The 20,483-nt window shown below is 43.3% G+C and overlaps 1 protein-coding gene across 1 annotated transcript in view; it reads right to left on the minus strand.

Annotated features, from left to right (window-relative positions):
• Positions 1–311: 311 nt before the first annotated feature.
• The window catches only part of PLA2G4F (phospholipase A2 group IVF), a 29,945-nt gene continuing 9,773 nt past the window's right edge, over positions 312–20,483 (minus strand). Inside the window, exons 5-20 of the mRNA XM_009898963.2 lie at positions 19,987–20,027; positions 18,502–18,544; positions 16,901–16,967; positions 16,525–16,694; positions 13,782–13,895; positions 13,260–13,297; positions 12,577–12,712; positions 11,176–11,312; positions 9,454–9,676; positions 8,819–8,933; positions 7,580–7,717; positions 6,997–7,104; positions 5,138–5,332; positions 4,418–4,584; positions 2,750–2,936; positions 312–585 (exon numbers count right to left, since the gene is read on the minus strand). Of these exons, the coding sequence (XP_009897265.2) occupies positions 356–585; positions 2,750–2,936; positions 4,418–4,584; positions 5,138–5,332; positions 6,997–7,104; positions 7,580–7,717; positions 8,819–8,933; positions 9,454–9,676; positions 11,176–11,312; positions 12,577–12,712; positions 13,260–13,297; positions 13,782–13,895; positions 16,525–16,694; positions 16,901–16,967; positions 18,502–18,544; positions 19,987–20,027 (2,109 nt within the window). The 3' untranslated portion in view covers positions 312–355. The remainder of the gene's footprint in view (positions 586–2,749; positions 2,937–4,417; positions 4,585–5,137; positions 5,333–6,996; positions 7,105–7,579; positions 7,718–8,818; positions 8,934–9,453; positions 9,677–11,175; positions 11,313–12,576; positions 12,713–13,259; positions 13,298–13,781; positions 13,896–16,524; positions 16,695–16,900; positions 16,968–18,501; positions 18,545–19,986; positions 20,028–20,483) is intronic.

The raw sequence follows: 20,483 nt of genomic DNA on the forward strand, positions 1-20,483 counted from the left end.
TTGAACACCAGCACACCTCTGACAAAAAGAGGTGCTCCACTCAGCAGAGCTTTGAAGATTATCCTCCAGATGCTTGAACTCTTTGTTCCATAGTTATCTGGTATCAGCCACTGCAAGATGAGATATGTGGCTAGATATTCCTCCCTACATGACAAAGTAACATCCATGTTGCATCCACTGTACATCCCTGGAGTTTTCATAGCAGCATCTGTTCCCTAGAATGAATTTTCAGTGTGGCATGTACCACTCCCTTCCCAAGACAACAGTTCCTTGCTATTAGCTTCCAGACTTCTGTCTTGAGCCAAATAGCTTTTGTATGTTGCAGCCTCTCTGTATCCTCAGCTATAGAAGCTGCTCATGTATTGGACATATCGATGATTCTCTTCAACTTTCTCCTTTGCAGAGCCAAATTCAGGGTTCTGAAGAGAGTGTCCTTGCTGTTCAGAACATTGTAGCGATTCACTTCCACTAACCTGCTGAAATCATATGGCTCAAAGGTGAAATTTAGCGTACGGTAAGGAGAATCTTTTGACTCAATGTCAAAGTCGCCAAAGGCTTTCTCTTCTTCAGACTCACGTTTAACTCCTGCACAAGAGAAAAAATAATTCAAAAGGGCAGACTCATTTTAAAATCATAGAATCAATAAGGTTGGAGGAGACCTCAAAGATCATCAAGTCTAACCTGTCACCCAAGACCTCATGACTAACTATACCATGGCTTCATGTGCCATGTCCAATCCTTTTTTGAACACCTCCAGGGATGGTGACTCCACCACCTCCCTGGGCAGCACATTCCAATGGCTAACAACTCTCACTGTGAAGTACTTTCTCCTCACCTTGAGCCTAAACTTCCCCTGGTGCAGTTTGGGACTGTGTCCTCTTGTTCTGGTGCTGATTGCCTGGGAGAAGAGACCAATCCCCTCCTGGCTACAACCTCCTTTCAGGTAGTTGTAGACAGCAATAAGGTCTGCCCTGAGCCTCCTCTTTTCCAGGCTAAACTACCCCAGGTCCCTCAGCCTCTCCTCATAGGGCTTGTGCTCGAGGCCTCTCCCCAGCCTCATTGCCCTTCTCTGGACACATTCAAGAGTCTCAATGTTCTTCTTAAACTGAGGGGCCCAGAACTGGACACAGTACTCAAGGTGTGGCCTAACCAGCTGGATTCTGCAAGCAGGTTATCAGAAATAATTCTGTTGAGCTTTTTCCCTAAAGCTCCTCCTCAGAGATGTCAGCTCCTTCAGGATCCAAAATGCTTGGAAAGCTGAAGGTAAAGTATTACTACCCTTCCTACTTCCACTAAATTCCAAAACACAGGACTAAAATACATTTTCATTGTGATAATTTGATTAAGTGTATCCATGGTTGCTACACTCAAAATAGAAAATACAAATCTTCCTGGAAGTGCTGTTCTGCACTAAAACAAGAGACACTAACACCCTGAGCTCAGTCTTAGGAGGTTTGTATATACTCTGCAAAATGTGGAAACTCGCATTTTTTAGCACCCTGCCACTTAAATTTAAAACCAAAAGAAGATTAATTTGATGAACATTAAAAGATGAACATTAAATTTGCTTAAAAAAACCTTCTATTTGTTGACACAGTCTCAGGCTGGACCAGGGGAAGTTTAGGCTCAAGGTGAAGAGAAAGCTCTTCACTGAGAGAGTCGTTCGTCATTGGAATGTGCTGCCCAGGGAGGTGGTGGAGTCACCATCCCTGGAGGTGCTCAAGAGGGGATTGGACGTGGCACTTGGTGCCATGGTTTAGTCATGAGGTCTGTGATGACAAGTTGGACTCGATGATCTTTGAGGTCTCTTCCAACCTTGGTGATTCTGTGAAAAGCACTTAATGCAGGTGAAGTTAGTTGGTTAGATAGTGTCGGATGATAGGTTGGACTCCACGATCTCAAAGGACTTTTCCAACCTAGTTAACTCTTATTCTATTCTATTAAAGCAATAGTAGTCCTGAGCCATATTTCAGCCCAACATTTGAAACTCTTCATCACTGATGAGGAAATTCAGCCAGGGCCTGGCAAGCATTAAGTGTTAATACAGATAGCATTAAGAGAATGCCTTGCAACTCCCTGGCCTGAGACGGTCCTGCACATTCTTTTCTATGTATTCCAAAGGTTTTTTTCAGGATGCTGTTTCCTTCCAGCAGGTGAGAAGTGGGATATAGAATTTTGCCAGAGTTCTGTGTTTCATCCCAGTGCTCTTGCTTCGTAGGCTGAGGTAGGTCTTACAGTTTGCATTAATCACATTAAATGAAGCAAGAGTCATGGCTTGCAGCTTCACCTTACACTACAAGGTCACAGGCCATTTAGCACTGACTTACATGATCTGACATACAGACCAGTCCCCAACACTGTGCTGCTTAGTGGCTTATTCATATCCAATAAACAAACAAAATTATTATTTAATGTGATTTATAGTGCTTTTCTGTATATCCAGCATAACTAGAAGACACAAAGTCGACTATCAGGGCAGAAAGACTCAGAAAGAAACACCATTATTGCCTAATTTTCATTCTGCCAGCCTTTAGACTTATTTTTTTAATTATCAGTCCCTTCTCCCATTCCTCCTTCAAAAAAAAAAATACTAGTGGAAGCTAATTCTGCCTTCAATGAAAGCAATTATGTAATGATTATAGGGTTATACCACAAAGAATGAAAGGAGGGACACTGGCCCCACTGAATTTTCTCAGTCAGCACATCCAAATGATTGTAAAAATAGCTTTCTAAGACATAGATCCCTTACCTGGAGCTTTGTATTCTTGGAAAGTGTCATTCACCAGCGGGAAGTGGAGCACAATTGGAGCTTTTGGGTTATCATTATCCACAAACATGTAACACTCCTTTGGTTTCCTTTCATCCTCCTCACTTATTTTGATTTTTGGAAAAGGAATTTCCTGCTCCTCACAGTATTTCTGAGTCAGCTCTAGAACCTGTTGTCAGAGAACAAAAATCATTTCAAGAGAATACCAGCAACACCTCTAGAAAAATCTAACCGCAGTTCTCAAAGAGACAGACTCTCAGAAAAAGTTGGTGAAGCAGCTGGAAGAAGAAATCCACTCTGAGGCTCTTGAAGTTGTACAGAGGGAAGAGAAGTTGAAAGGAAAGAATGCCGAGTTGGAGCAAATCAACAAAACACACAGAGCAATGCTGTTTTGCAGATCCAAGAAGAGCATAGCAACACATAGTGTAAATTTGGGCAGACTGCTGCTGAGTTTAGCAATAGTAATGATTAAAATAATTAGATAAATAAAAATAAATAAAATCCAACTTCAAATTGGCAGAAAGTATTTCTTTGACTGTGACACTGGAAAAAAAGGATGGACAGCTACACCAAGCACTGCTTCTGAACATCAGCAGTTTGCAGATGAAACTTTTTACGTCCTGTAACTCACCTTGACTTTTCTGCACTTAAAAAGAAACACTTTGTTTCATACAGAGAATAACTCATTTGCAGGAAGAAAACTGCTTTTCCCTTTAGCCAGTGTGCCCCTTCCTTAAAGGCACAGCATCAAACGGCCACAGTAGGGTACATCTAAGTCAGCAGTGGTACATCTAAGCCAGCGTGTGCCCAGGGGGCCAAGAAGGTCAAAGGCATCCTGGCCTGCATCAGGAATAGTGTGACCAGCAGAAGCAGGGAAGTCATTGTACCCCTGGACTCAGCACTAGTTAGGCCACACCTTGAGTACTGTGTCCAGTTTTGGGCCCCCAAACTTAAGAAGGATTTTGAGAGACTTGAGGGGTTTGGAGCACAAGCCCTATAAGGAGAGGCTGAGGGTGCTGGGGTTGCTTAGCCTGGCGAAGAGGAGGCTCAGGGGAGACCTTATTGCTGTCTACAGCTACCTGAAGGCAGGTTGTAGCCATGTGGGGGTTGGTCTCTTCTCCCAGGCAACCAGCAACAGAACAAGAGGGAACAGTCTCAAGTTGTGCCAAGGGAAGTTTAAGCTGGATGTTAGGAAGAAGTTCTTCACAGAGTGATTGGCCATTGGAATGTGCTGCCCAGGGAGGTGGTGGAGTCACCATCACTGGAGGTGCTTAGAAAGAGACTGGATGGGGTGCTTAGTGCCACGGTTTAGTTGATTAGATGGTGTTGGGTGATAGGTTGGACTCGATGTTCTCAAAGGTCTTTTCCAACCTGGTTAATTCTATTCTACCAAGGATCATATGAGCAAAGCAAATACCCTTTTTTTAGGTATTTAGGTAATAATCTGAGTGTTGAATCTTATTACAGTTGTCACCTTCCATCTCCTCACAACATTCACAGTAAAAAGCGCAGTACAGCAATATTTGAAAGAGGTAAAGAACTTATTTTATGCCTTCTTTCATTAGTTTTTTTATTCAGTATCAACTGATGTGCTGCCACTGTGAATGACTGTGCTTCTATATCCATGTAATAATGCTTGGCATCTCTCACCTCAAATGGAGCCTCCCAGGAATAGTTGAATGACAAGATAACATCCACATCCCTCTCTGGCTGAAGTACCAAAGGAAAGGGAGAGTTGATAGAAAAGCCACCATCCACTAAATACAGGCTTTCTTCCATGGGGGTCAGCTGGTTGGGAAACGCATCCAGATGAGTGCCTACAAGACACTCCATGTAACACAAGTAACTATAACAATTCATTACACACCTCTCAGTACAAACAAAGTTTATGCTGGGGCTATAAGAAGCCAAAAAGACATTCCAGTGTGCATCTTCATCTGAGACTGACCCTGTAAATTCTGATGGTGAGCCGGACTTCTATGACAGAACATACATACTAGATCCTCAACATGAGGAAGGACTTCTTTACTGTAAGGGTCATGGAGCACTAGAACGGGCTCCCCAGAGAGCTCTGGAGACTTTCAAGACCCATCTGGATGCATTCCTGTGGGACCAGCACTAGATTCTATGGTCCTGCTCTAGCAGCAAAAGTTGGACTCGTTCTCTGGAGGTCCCATCCAACCTCTGAAGATCCCTTCCAATCCTTAACATCCTGTGATCCTGCGTGGATTTTTTTTGCCATGGTGCAAGTAGTAGTAAATTCCCTGACTTCAGAGGTACAAAGTCAAGCTCACTCATGTTCTGTAGAATTAACTGTTAGAGAATACTAACACACTATTTTATATCGCAGACACAGACAGACGCATTTACCTCTCCAAGCCACAAATTTCTTGACATTAACATAATCTTTATGAAGATACAATCCCTGCATGAAGTTGAAGGTTTCTCCACATGTGACCCTGGACCTGAAGAAATCCTGAAATATTTGTAGCAAGGGTCCCCCAGGTATAACCAAGCGAGTCTTCAGTCGTGTTGGATCTCGGAAATGGAACCTTCGGCAGTCATCTGCAGAAGGCACAGGGAGCAGAACACACAGAAAATGCTTTTTCATCTCCAGTCAGGCTTTTTATACAATATTTAAGCAGTTGTCCTGAGGTTAAATTTGTCCTCTAACAAAAAAAGGTATTGCAATAAAACTGAGTTGCATAATCTACAGTTTGAAATTTACCCACCCTGTTTAAAGGGAATAGAAGTAGTCATAAATCATTGTCTAGATTAATTTCAAACCCATGCTCAAAGCCCTTGTTATCACGTCTGTCCTGCCTGACAACAACAGTCATCTACACACTGCAGCAACAGAAATGCAGGGAGAAAAAGATTAGTGCTGCAAAAGCAGAATAGAAGAAATATCCCCCCCTACTACTTACTATAGGGCACCTGAGCAACTCCTACTCTTTAAGACACTTCCTTTTCACTGTTATGAAGGCATTGTACAAATGCATAAACATTCCACTAGCTTATGCAACACTGCAAAAATCAGGCCAAGGAGGGAACTCAAAGCCTATTTTCTACCTCTGGCTTAGCAGTCCAGCTTCTGGTCTTCCCCTTCTCATGATTAAGAGCTCTGCACTGCAATGTATGTTTAAGACAGCTCCCAGAACTAGCTCAAATTTATAGACAGTCAGTGATAAGCAATATCACAGTATCACTAAGGTTGGAAGAGACCTCGAGGATCATCGAGTCCAACTTGTCACCACAGACCTCATGACTAGACATGGCACCAAGTGCCACATCCAATCTCCTCTTCAACACCTCCAGGGATGGTGACTCCACCACCTCCCTGGGCAGCCCATTCCAATGACGAACGACTCGCTCAGTGAAGAACTTTCTCCTCACCTCGAGCCTAAACTTCCCCTGGTGCAGCCTGAGACTACGTCCCCTTGTTCTGGTGCTGGTTGCTAGAGAGAAGAGACCAACCCCTTCCTGGCTACAACCTCCCTTCAGGCAGTTGTAGAGAGCAAGAAGGTCTCCCCTGAGCATCCTCTTCTCCAGGCTAAACAACCCCAGCTCCCTCAGCCTCTCCTCACAGGGCTGTGCTCGAGGCCTCTCCCCAGCCTTGTTGCCCTTCTCTGGACACGTTCAAGTGTCTCGATGTCCTTCTTAAACTGAGGGGCCCAGAACTGGACACTCAAGGTGTGGCCTAACCAATTCAGAGTCCAGGGGCACAATGACTTCCCTGCTCCTGCTGGCAACACTATTCCTAATGCAGGCCAGGATGCCGTTGGCCTTCTTGGCCACCTGGGCACACTGCTGGCTCATCTTTAGGCAGCTGTCAATCAGCACCCCCAGGTCCCTCTCTGTTTGGCAGCTCTCCAGTCACTCTGACCCCAGCCTGTAGCTCTGCATGGGGTTGCCGTGGCCAAAGTGCAGCACCTGGCACTTGGACTTGTTAAATGCCATCCCATTGGACTCTGCCCATCTGTCCAGTCGGTCAAGGCCCCTCTGCAGAGCCTTTCAATGAGAAAGTGTACCAGAAAAGTATAATTACTCTCTTCACTGTATGTGTGATGGAAGGGAATAATGTACAATATGAGAGAGATCTATCCAAATCCATCCTTTATGCTAATCTGAAAAACTACACACAGCACATTTTTAAGTCACATAATTTGTATGCTAATGCCACCCAGCAATCTTTCAAAAATTCCTACTATTGTAACATATGTTCTTACCTACAACCTTGATAACATCTTTGAAGGAGTCTAGAAACCCCAGTCCTATACCAATCACCTTCAGGCAGATATCATCCAAGCTTGCAGCAAAAGCACTGCCCCACATTCCTGCAGGAGAAATGTGGAAGAATTTAATACTCTAAAGGGTTTTCACAGCAGTACCAAAAGGCCCTGTAATTCAGGTGCCATTTGTCATGGGAGAGGGTTGTCACTTGGTCCCAACTGTTCTAAAAGCTGATGTTTAAGTTTAAACCTTCAAGTTAATTACATGACAAATTCTGTTGTAATATTAGAATGCAGACACTTCTCTAACAGAAAAGCTCTTCTATCAGCAAAGGAAAGTTGGCAAGAGAATGGGAAGATCTAAAGCAGAAGTTTTTGACAGACAGCTAATAGAATCATGCTTTAGACTTGGGACTTCAGGCTGCAACACTGTGAACGCACAGCTAAACCTCTGAAGAGAGATCTGACATTTTTCCCTTCTTCGAATCTTTAGGAAGGGATTAAAAGGTATGGGTTTAAGTTTGGGATCAGCATAGCTCCTTTCCACCTCCCCATTTTAATCAGTCCTGTAAGATCATACCTTGTAGAAAACAAATCCTAGGCTCTGGATGTTTCTGGACAAGCCTCCCCATGAAGAACTCGCTGTCAAAGTCCTCTGTTCGGACAAAAGCTCCGTATTTGCGAAATCCAACCTCATAGGGAGTGAACTCACACCATTCTAAGAACAAGCCAGCAGGATATTTACCCATCTCAGAGCAAACACAGGTGAAAAGACTAATTTGATTTCTATTCACACATGAGAGACTGAAGGGAGTCTCCCTTCACTTTTCACCATCACTACAGATTTCCCTGCCATTCTTCTCAGTGATACACACAACTAATAAAAGCTCTTGTACAGCTTTTCACTGACAAATAAAACTTCCTTTTCTCCTGGCTTCCCATCTTGCTCCATCTTGACTTTGTTGCTGCAGAAATAACCTGCCCATTTTACTTCCACTTTAAACCACTCTGGCTGTTCCCTTTTCCAACACAAGTGGAAGCTACTTCACTTTTCTCAGCCTTTCTTCACAGTAATAACCATATCTCAACAACTGTTAGAGTATTGATTTGAAAACTCAACTGACCCCCTGTGTCAGACTTCACTGTCTGCATATCAGAGTCACTCATGCTCGAAAGCTTTCCACAAATATTTGTGAATCAAATTCATTGTCAAACACACACAATCCTGCAGAACAAACCAAACCAGAAGTCCTACAGCGGCACACAGATGGACACAAATGTTTGTATTTCACTGCAGCTATCCTCGCTTGTTGCATCATACTTAAAGTTTCAAGTGGACCTGGAACAGGACTGGTCTTCATTATTTTTACTGTAACTTTATAACCAGCAAGAACCCAGGCTGCTAAATAGCACAGTTTTGATGATGCATACTACAAGGTTGCCAATCAGTAATTTTCTTTGCACAAACTGATTATCTGAGACTATAGAAGAAAGTAGGTCACCTAATTACCAAGGACTCCAATTCTACAGCTCAGACACAGACTCCTGTATTTTAAGAATCTTCCCTCTCAGCTCCTGAAAATTCCAGGTACTTTCCAGCAAAACATGAATTGCCCAGCAGAGTTGCATCTCATTTCTCTGTTACAGCCACAGAAACATTTGTGATCAAGACAATATTCTGCCAATCCCACTGCCTCTTACACTACCACCTGCTGCTTGAGCCATGTTTCCTGTTGTCAGCTACTCACCACCCAAGGAACTGGACAGGTGAGAGGAAGTTAGGTTTTAGCAAACAAAACCAAATTTGCCATGTTCATACCTGCAAAGTCAACACTGCTAATACTGGGTTTCACATTGACAGCTGCATAGATAGGATAGGGGTTCTGAGCCCATTTCACAGCTGCTTGCTGATCAGACAGCTTTGATGGATCCTCCTAGTCACAAGCAAAGAAGGAGAAGCATACTTAGGTAAGTTCAGTACCATGCTTTGAAACTGTTGCTTAGCATTTCTGACTAATAACATTATTAATTCTACATTCTTTTCCCTCTTTCTGCCCATGCACATGGTTAGAATTTGCCAGTCTATTTCTGCAGTTGCATGTTTAGAACACATAGTGTTACTGATGAACTATTTTACCCATTGATTTCTGATTTCAATTAGTACAGTAAATACTGAAAAAACAACATCATTCTCTCAGGCTTAACCTGCTCAATACAGAAAAAGCTGTTAGTTTAATAATAGCCATTCCAAAAAACCCACAACATGCTGATCTATACAACTTCTTTACTAAAGGAGGATGCTGTGAAAACCAGGGCAAAGAGAGATGAGAAGTCCCTATGTTTATTCCACAACACCATCTCAGATCACAAAGGCAGAGACACACAATATATAGGTGGGTAGAGCTCCCACCTGGAAGACAAACAGCAAAAAACATCCACATGTGAATTCTTTACCTTCTGTTGTAGGAAATATTCCACAATAAGGCCCCACAAATCTGTGAAGGAAACTTTCCTTCCACTGATCTCCATTGCACTCAGCTCCTGGAAATAGTATTTCAGTCGTTCTGGGGAAAACGCCCCTGCCTTGCTGCTGGACACAGTAACCTGAGCTCTGCTGATTGCAGCTTGAAGGTCTTTCTGTGACCAATCAGGGTCTTGATACAATGTTGATAAACACCTGAAAATACTTATGTTAATGTAATCAGTAATAATTACCTTCATGTAAGCAGTACTTTTAGTTAGTTATAATTAATGCTGCAGCATCCCTAAACGAAAAGCATGAGAAGTTCAGCTGAAAAGATACAAGAGTGTGAAAAGAGACTATAGTAACAGATCTCTGAACTCCTAAAGCCTGCTGAAAATTCTGTTGCCTGCAAGGACAACTTCATCCTGATTGCTACCCTTCCTTTCTAGGATCTTCCAAGCACCACACACTGGCACACATGAACCAGTTCAAAAATTGGAGTTAATGCCAGGCCATTACAACCGTATCCAGAGAAGGGCAACAAAGCTGGGGAGGGGTTTGGAGCACAAGCCCTGTGAGGAGCAGCAGAGGGAGCTGGGGTTGTTCAGCCTGGAGAAGAGGAGGCTCAGAGGAGAACTAAATGTCATCTACAACTACCTGAAGGGTGGTTATAGCCAGGTCGGGCTTGGTCTCTTCTCCCAGACAACCTATGACAGAATGAGGGGACAGTCTCAAGCTGCAGCAGGGGAGGTTTAGGCTGGATGTTAGGAAGAAGTTCTTCACAGAAAGAGTGATTTGCCATTGGAATGGGCTGCCCAGGGAGGTGGTGGAGTCACCATCACTGGGGGTATTTAGGAAGAGACTGATGGGGTGCTTGGTGCCATGGTTTAGTTGATTAGATGGTGTTGGGTGATAGGTTTGACTCAATGATCTCTGAGGTCTTTTCCAACCTGGTTCATTCAATTCTATTCTATTCTGATGTGGTGGAGTTACCATCACTGGAAGTGTTTAAAACAAGACTGGATGAGGCATTGCCACAGTTTAGTTGAAGGTTAGTCCAAGGTTGGTGGAAGAACTCTATAGGTACATAGGAGTTAATTTAACACACAAAGCTCTGCAAGGGAGGACTAAAGGAGGTTGCACAGCTCCTCAGGGAAATTACTTCACAATACCAATGTGTATCGATGAGGGATGATTTCATCACAAACTCCAGGACCTGAGCTACTGAGACAGTCTAGCCATGCCCAACATTTCAGCACATTGCTACATTCCACCAAAGGGTAAGCCAGTGCTATTCTTCTATTCAGTCACATAGACCATTTTGGAAGGTGCTGACACAGTGGTCCATGTGGACATGTTTCCAGTGGCTTGCATCACCTCTGAAATCTTCTTAGCAACAGCAAGGAAATGGGGAAAGACTTTTTGAAGTCAAGGTTCTGAAGCTTTATTCATGTAGTACACTTCAATATTCAACTGCCAGGCTTTCAAAAGCAGCAGATGCTTAACCTCAGCCAGTAGTTGTATGGGTTAGAAGTGACAGTGAATCTCTTAGACTCAGTAGAATCCTCATTAGAACTCACAGGTAAGAGCTGATAAAATATTTTACTTCATTGTCTGCTTACAGATGGCACTAATGCATCATTTGCCTTATTGTGCATCAAGTCTGCATATTCACCCGGAAGTTTCTGCAATCAACTCTGCATTGAACTTACCAAGTAGAGCCAGAAATGCCACACAGGTACATTGTAGCATCCAAAAGGCCCAGCTCCTGTAACCCAGCAAGACTGCCGTAGAATGATGTCAATGCTCTCATCCCACCTCCAGAGCCCAGTACTGCTACCACTGGAACCTGCAGACAGCAAACACAGGAATCACAATCACAGACTTTTGAATGGCCAATAAATTACAGAAATACTCCCATGTAACTCTCATTCTTTAAAAAGTAAGAGATAAAATCTCTACTTCAAGTAATTGCAGGCTTGATTTCAACCAGATTTCAATTACTTAGTAATTGAAGCGTTTACTATAAAACAGAAGTGCCACCTTGGGAACAGTCCCGTACTGAAATTGTCACGTATGTTATCACACATTTACATGCATGCCATCCAATACACATCTAAGAAGTCATAAAAGGAGTAAACTTTATAACAGCACTCAAAGATCACAAAGCAAGGTATCAGGCTATGCAAGTGTCCTCAGATCAACAATTAGGAAGCTGCTCTTGCAGTCCAAACTTGAATTTAACCATTGTGTAACAGATTTTCCATCACAATTCCAAGGTCAAATCCCATGACACAAGAGTTCAACTAAGGGAAGTGCATACATTCTGAAATGTCTTTTTGCCTGTGTTCCAGAGCACATAGTACTTCTCAACATTTTAGATAGAGAACAACATTTGAGACTAAAAGACTGAAATGTCACAGGGACCTACCTCACCACCAGGGGGAATGCAAACCATGCTTTCTGCTGGTTACAGGCCCAGGAACCTCCTATACTTAATTAGCAACCAAGCACCAATGATTTTATGAATCTGTAGTGGTGAGATGGCTTAATCCACCCGCACCCAACATAAAGCGTGGCTAACCCAGTTGGAGAAGCGAATGAAGGCTGTATTTTACAAGTAATAATGAAATGCAATGAATATGGACAAAATATACACTATTATACAAGAATTTACAGGAAAGAACACAAACTCTGAAATCCCCCTTGCAGGAGAATCCCACCTTAGGTTCCCTCCAAACCTCTCTCCCCCTCCTTCCCTTTCTCCTAGTAGTTAATTAGGTGAAAAAGGTGAAAATTAGGTGAATTAGGTTAATTAGGTGAAAAAGCTGTTAAGAAAGTTAATTTCTCGTATCAGTTGTAGTCCAGGGTCAGTTGCATGCACTCGGGCCAAGAAACAAAGTCAGACAGACTGAAGCTGGAGTGAGTGACAGAAAGAATGCTAAAGATACTTGCTATGGTACATCTCACATCTGACCAATGAAATTCGTTTAGAATTAATCTTTGTTTTCCTTTTTACACCTAAACATTCAGCTAGAGAATTCTGCAGCTGTCTGTCTTGAAAGCACAGCCTAAACTGTCACAGAATCTCCCTACAACACTGTGCTCAATACCTCATCTTTTGGAGGTGATTCCTTTAACTGAAGAGTCTTCCTCAGCACTTCAGAAACAATTTTCTTCCTTTTGTCCAAAAATTCTCTCTCCTCTTTGCAGAGGTCAAAACCCAGACGAACATCAAGATCCCAAGTGCTGAAATAGAAATTTAGACCAAAAAACAAAACCAAAACAAACAAACAAAACCCAACCCAACCATTTTTGATGGTTTGTAATTCCCAGTGAAAACAATTTCTGTGAACATACAGTCTGGATGCTGATCAGAGTCACTATCTCAAACTCTTAAAGTTTTAGTGTATGTCCCTAATGAAAACACAAGGAAAGATATTTCTCTTTAACCAATCCCAAGAGATCAATGGAGACCACAGACTCGAGGTGAGGAGAAAGTTCTTCACAGAAAGAGTTATTTGCCATTGGAATGTACTGCCCAGGGAGGTGGTGGAGTCACCATCCCTGGAGGTGTTCAAGAGGGGACTGGACATGGCACTTGAAGCCATGGTTTAATTAGTCATGAGGTGTTGGGTGACAGGTTGGACTTAATGATCTCTGAGGTCTTTTCCAACCTTATTAATTCTATGATTCTATGACATCCCCAGAACAGCAAGGAAAGTCACTCAGCTCCTTCACTATAAGAATAAAGGTCTCTCTTGACTTTTAGACATCTTTGAGGGTTCCTACTCACCTCTCCTCAGTTTTCAAACTCATATTCAAACTTTGTCCCTGTGAAAAGAGAGAACACATCTTGCCAGTGATTGCAACTACAGAGGCTATGACATCAGCAGGGTCCCTAGATACTAATTAGAAGACCACTCTCACCCACAAAACTACACCTCTGGAACACCTTTCCCTTGCACCTATTTTGGACATTTTCAATACTGTCCAGAAATTAAAAACATGTACTCAAAGAGCAGGGTGAAAAAAACAAGCAAACAAACAACTTCTTTCCTCTGCAAGCTTCCTGCTTTTCTCCTCCTCCAACATTTTTCTTTCACATCATAACAGACATTTGTTTTGGAAAATGGTGAACTGTGGACACTTTGCAAGACCTCAACCATGGAAACATTTTTAGAAGAACTGCACTGACTAATCCCAGAGTTTCATTCTAGACAGGCAAGAAAACTGTACTCCCAAATGCCTATAGACAATGCAGGGAGGGGAAAGTTATCCCAAGCATGTTAAAACAAGTGCAAAATGTTGATATTACCTCTCCCAGAGAAATGATTCTATCAACTTGTTGTCCAGTAGGAAGGGAATCAACTGGTACAGTCCCCAGTCCCAGAACTGTAGTATGCTTTTCAACATCAGGGTTCACACCATCCTAATAAAGAGCAGAAAGTCATTTGAGCTCTCCAGAAGTTAATGGTATGACTTCCATATGCTAAAACAGCAAACAATCCCTAAGATCATTATAGAATTGTTAGGGTTGGAAGGGACCTCAAGGATCAGCTAGTTCCAACCCCCCTGTCATGGGCAGTGACACCTCACATTAGGCCAGGTTGCTCAGAGCCACATACAGCCTGGCCTTAAGAACCTCCAGGGACAGCACTCCTACCCCATCCCCCTTCTACTCCCCTGTCTCTCACCACCTTCATGGTGAAGAACTTCCTAACATCCAGTCTGAATCTACCCAGTTCTATTTTTGTTCCATTCCCCCTAGTCCTATCACTCCCTGACACCCTAAAAAGTCCCTTCCCAGCCTTCTTGTAGGACCCCTTAAGATACTGGAAGGCCACAATAAGGTCTTCTCAGAGCCTTCTCTTCTCCAGTCTGAATAGCCCAAACTCCTTCAATCTGTCCTCACAGGATAAATGTTCCAGCCCTCTGATCATCCTCCTGGCCCTTCTCTGGACATGCTCCAGCACATCCAGAGCCTTCCTGTAATAACTAGACCTCTCCCAAAAGTCTAAGGCTTTTCAAGATTATCCTGCTCTCTGCTTGACAGATCTTCCCTGGGAGTGTTTTTATCATTCAAAGAGCTTTTCTTGGTGGTGGTGGTGGTTTTGGGGGGTTTTGTTCTTCTGTTTGGCTTTTTTTGTTGTTGTTAGATTTGTTTTTTCAATACAGTTGTCTGCCACAAGCAAAAAAAAAAAATCTTTATCTCCAAATATATCATTTCCCTATTAATAGTAGTTGTGTTCTGGCAGGACCTTTCACCTGGCCTCACTGCACTTGATGAGACTTGCAAGGGCCCATCGCTCAAGCCTGTCAAGGTCCCTGTGGTTGGCACCTCTCCAAACCTCAAAGTTCAACAAGACCAAGTGAGAGGTCCTGCACCTGGGCTGGGACAATCCCCAACACAAATACAGGCTGGGCAATGAGTGGATCAAGAGCAGCCCTACAGAGAAGGACTTGGGGGTACTGGCAGATGAAAAACTGATGATGAGCCAGCAATGTGAGCTCACAGCTCACAAAGCCAGTCAGCATTCTGGGCTGCATTAAGAAAGTATGGCCAGCAAGTCAAGGGAGATGATTCTACTCCTCTACCCTGCTCTGGTGAGACCTCACCTGAAGTACTGCATCCAGCTCTAGAGTACTCAGCACAAGAAGAACATGGGTTGCAGTGGATCCAGAGGAGGGCAACAAAAATGATGGAGAGCTGGAACAGCTCTCCTATGAGGATAAGCTTGAGGTAGAAGGGTGATTGTAGCCAGGAGGGAGTTGTCTCTTCTCTCAAGCAACCAGCACCAGAACAAGAGGACACAGACTCAAGCTGCACCAGGGGAGGTTTAGGCTGGATGTTAGGAAGAAATTCTTCATAGAGAGAGTGATTGGCCATTGGAATGTGCTGCCCAGGGAGGTGGTGGAGTCACCATCCCTGGAGGTGTTCAAGAAGGGATTGGCCGTGGCACTTGGTGCCATGGTTTAGTCATGGGGTCTGTGGTGACAGGTTGGACTTGATGATCTTTGAGGTCTCCTCCAGCCTCGGTGATTCTGTAGTTGGGTCTGTTCAGCCTGGAGAAGAGATGCCTCCAGGCGACCTTACAGTGGCCTTCCATTATTTAAAGGGGGTCTTTATCACGAAGTGTAGTGATAGGATGAGCGTTAAGAGTTTTACAATTAAAGGTAAATTAGGAAGAAGTTTTTTATTTTCAGGGTGGTGAGACACTGGAACAGATCAGCCAGAGAAGCTGCAGATGCCCCATCCCTGGAAGTGGATAGGTTGAGGAGCTTTGAGCTACCTAATCTAGTGGAAGGTGTCCTTCCCATGGTAACAGACTGGAACTAGATAATCTTTAAGGTCTCTGCCAACCCAAGTAATTCTATGATTTGATGCCTGTGGTTAAACTTAATTCCATTAAAAGTTTACTTCCATCCTTGTGTCTGAATCTCAATAGCTGAAAGATACTTTCATGTAGCAAGCATGTGCAGATTCAGATTTTTTTTCAATATTCAAGTTTGAAGACATTTTAAAAATACACCCTCTCCAGCATTTTAAGACAAGTTCAGCTCCTTACACAATGTCACAATCCAATACAAAGGTCAACATTTTGATTCCATTTTTAGTATAAAATGTAGTGTAAAATGCAATCACAGAGAAAAAAATTCTCTCTCTCCCTATTTTCCTCATATATAACCAGAAAAATAATACAGCTGCTCAAAACAGGCTTCTAGTCCAGAAAGCTTTGATCTGAGTATTTACAAGATTATAGAGTTAAGTTTGATCAAAAAAAGGTCTATGTGGCAGTAACTTTCATAATGGATGGTCCCTAGTGCTACATACACACAGTACTAAACAAGGATCTTGCTCCCAGCCCGGGTACCTGAATAATACACACAGAATTGACATCCCTGAACATCTGAACAAGTCCCTGTTCTTCTTATAATCATATTAAGGTTGTTCAATTTATGTTTAAGGACACTTTCATGGACCAAAAGGCATTGGTTTCAGAGTGGACTTACACAAAAGCGGGCTATTAAGTTTTGCGGCGATCGGCACAGATGCTTACCTGGAGGACAGATATGGTTTGCTCAAGCTCCACTTGGAGTTCTGGACACATTTCTTTATCCATGTGAAAGACAAATGAGGTTTCATAATCCTTCTCATTGTCTGGTCTCCAGGGAATACTCAGCTGCCTCTCATATGACCCTGGAACAGACACCTTGACCTCACAGCTCCCTGTGCATTAGAATAAGAAGAATAAGACCACAGGAGCCATGTAATTACATGTTAAAAGTCAGACATTTGTAAAGTGCAGCTGAGACTAAGAAAACAGAAGTAAAAACTCTCTTCCATCAAAAATGCACTGCACAGGAAGAGAATGAGACCTTTCCTCTCTCCCTGCTGAAAAGCAGGTCCAACTTCAGCTCTGCAGGCAGCCCTACCTTGCTGTTTCTCTTTTGTTTTTTCCTCTTTGTTGACAGTGCCTTGCAGAGACAAGCAAGGATGAACCTGTGAATAGAAGAACAGCTCTAGTTATGAGATTTCAGTTTACATCTCTGTTAAAGCTTAATCCACCTATGTATTAGGTGTCAGTTTATAGCTCAAGCTACCAAAAAAGCCCAAACAACGTAAAGGATTATTTTTACCTTTCAAATAAAGATCAAGTTTGTTTCAGCAGGAGTGGAATAGAATAGAACAGGACAGGACAGGAGAAGACCAGGTTTGAAAAGACCTTTGAGATCATCAAGTACAACCTATCACCCAACACCATCTAATCAACTAAAGCACGGCACCAAGTGCCTCATCCAGTCTCTTCCTAAACACCTCCAGTGATGGTGACTCCACCACCTCCCTGGGCAGCACATTCCAATGGCCAATCACTCTCTCTGGCAAGAACTTCTTCCGAACATCCAGCCTAAACCTCCCCTGGTACAGCTTGAGACTGTGTCCTCTTGTTCTGGTGCTGGTTGCCTGGGAGTAGAGACCAACCCCCACCTGGCTACAATTACCTTTAAGGTATTTGTAGAGAGCAATAACGTTTCTCCTGAGCCTCTTCTCCAGGCTAAGCAACCCCAGTTCCCTCAGCCTCTCCTCACAGGTCTGTGCTCCAAACCCCTCCTCAGCTTTGTTGCCCTTCTCTGGACACACTCCAGCAACTCAACATCTTTCCTAGACTGAGGGGCCCAGAACTGGACACCAGACTCAAGGTGTGGCCTGACCAGTGCTGAGAACAGGGGTTTTTTAGGTATCATGGTGTGATAGGACTAGGGGGAATGGAACAAAGATAGAAATGGGGAGATTTAGATTCAATGTCAGGAAGAAGTTCTTCACCATGAGGGTGGCGAGACACTGGAAGAGGTTGCCCAGGGAGGTGGTAGAAGCCCCATCCCTGGAGGTTCTTAAGGCCAGGCTGGATGAAGCTCTGAGCAACATGATCTGGTGTGAGGTGTCCCTGCCCATTGCAGGGGGGCTGGACCTAGATGATCCTTGATGTCCCTTCCAACCCTAACAGTTCTATGATTCTATAATACACCCACTTTTCTTAGACTCATTGCCCCAAGATAACAGACAAATCCCTCAAGATGAAAACTCTTGAGTCTGGGAGGGGGAGGCATCATCTGCTTACTAGTGGCACTGATAAAAGCTTAGAAATAATAGGCATTAAGGTAAGAATGGGGGTTACATCTGGACAGCACCTAGGTTAAAACACTCAGTACAATCTGTGAGACTCACTAACCTCTTAAAAAAACCCACAACTTGTTTAAGTCTTTTAAAACAGCCTCTCCAAAACCACAAAACACAATTCTGTGAGTTGTTACCAAGTTTGTAGAACTGTGGAAGCTTTTTAAAACAGCAAATTGAAAAAAAAAAAAAAGAAAAGAAAGAAAGAAATTAAAAAGAAAAGGCAAATGCTGGAGAGAATAGGAGCTATTTGGAAGCAGGAATGGAATTCTTGACAATTCCTGTCCTCTGGCTACTAAAAACCCCACTGCCTTCAGGAGTAAATCACAACATATAATGCAGCTGAATTCCTTGTACTCACCACAAGGACTCCATTGGTCAGTACCTCTGTAGGGGCATCCGAGCTGTGAAAGAAAGAGATTTCATGCAAACTACTTTTGTTTTTAATTTGCTTCATCCTGCCTTACAAACTAACTGCCTGGATAGGCCATAAGGGTCTCCTAGCGTGGAAGGACTAGGTGAGCTTGACTGACACCAAGGCCGTTTTCCTTCACAGAACAACATGGAAAAATTGCTAAGGAAAACAATTTGTCTGCATCTGTAAGCACATGCTATGAGGTCTTCCCATCGCATTTATTCTGATAACACAGTCTCAGGCTGCGCCAGGGGAGGTTCAGGTTGGATGTTAGGAAAAAGTTCAATACAGAGAGAGTGATTGCCCATTGGAATGGGCTGCCCAGGGAGGTGGTAGAGTTGCCATCATTGGAGGTTTTCAGGAGAAGATTTGATGGGGTGCTTGGTGCCATGGTTTAGTTGTTTAGGTGGTGTTGGATTGGTTGATGGGTTGGACGCCATGATCTTGAAGGTCTCTTCCAACCTGGTTTATTCTATGTATTCTATGTATAACCTAGAGAAAAGCTGACCTCAGACAGACTATCAGATAGAGTCCATCAAAGGCAAAGTATTAATTTGTTTACATTGCAAAGTTAACTATGAAAGCTTTCCACTCCTCAACTGCTCATCCACATCTCCTTTGCAACTCTGCCATTACCATGAAGTTCAACAAACTCTTTCTTTCTTTTATGGTGCCCCAGAAAGTTTGGTGACTTAAGCTTATAGGATATTTGCAATCAGTCATCAGTGAATCAGGACTGTATCAGGAACAGTGTGGCCAGCAGGAGCAGGGAAGTCATTCTGCCCCTGTACATTGCACTGGTTAGCCCACACCTTGAGTACTGTGTCCAGCTCTGGGCCCCTCAGTTTAGGAAAGATGTTGACTTGCTAGAATGTGTCCAGAGAAGAGCAACAAAGTTGGTGAGGGGTTTGGAACACAAGCCCTATGAAGACAGGCTGAGGGAGCTGGGGTTGCTTAGCCTGGAGAAGAGGAGGCTCAGGAGAAACCTTATTGCTCTGTACAACTACCTGAAGGGAGGTTGTAGCCAGGTGGGGGTTGGTGTCTTCTCCCTGGCAACCAGCACCAGAACAAGAGGACACAGTCTCAAGCTGCACCAGAGGAGGTTCAGACTGGATGTTAGGAGGAAATTCTACACAGAGAGAGTGATTTGCCATCGGAATGGGCTGCCCAGGGAGGTTGTGGAGTCACCATCATTGGAGGTGTTCAGGAGGAGACTTGATGGGGTGCTTGGTGCCATGGTTTAGTTGATTCGGTGGTGTTGGATGATAGGTTGGATGTGATGATCTTGAAGGTCTCTTCCAACCTGGTTTATTCTACGCTATTCTATTCTGTTCTAACTCAAGCAAGCAAGACTGTCCCTGCACAGAAAGGGCAACTAAGACAATGTATCTGCACAGCACAGCTTCATTCAGGTCTCCCCATAATACTCACCATTTCTCCAAGTAAAACTCTACATCCAGCTCTTCATTAGCCTTTGGAAATAAAAAGTAAGAAGAGGGGGGGAAAAAGCAATACAGATGAGCTTTGATCTTGAATATAATTTTATAAGAAGTTTATGAGATTAAGCTCTCTTCCTGTTACAAACTATAGTAACTATTTTTTATGCTTTTACAAAGGCTTCAGTTAAATTTTGGAAGGTTTAAATTTCTATCTTTTGTTGCTCTTCAAACATGCCTCTCCTCCTGGACTTACCCTCTATGACCAGACACATCTATGCTGAGGACACAAGTACACACAAGGAAGAGTTGGTTCTCAGATCCATTAGTCCACTAGTGAGGGAAAAAAACACCTCTTCTGACTTAAGTACCACTGCAGCACCATCTCTGTAAACAGCTTCTTACATGAGGCTTTGTGCTTCCCTCCATTTACTATTTCAGATGATTGCACTCTTAGCTCATTGCTGTCTTGGCCTTGTACAGCCTTTGATC

This window comes from Dryobates pubescens, chromosome 5 (assembly GCF_014839835.1).
Source record: "Dryobates pubescens isolate bDryPub1 chromosome 5, bDryPub1.pri, whole genome shotgun sequence".
Classification (NCBI taxonomy): domain Eukaryota; kingdom Metazoa; phylum Chordata; class Aves; order Piciformes; family Picidae; genus Dryobates; species Dryobates pubescens.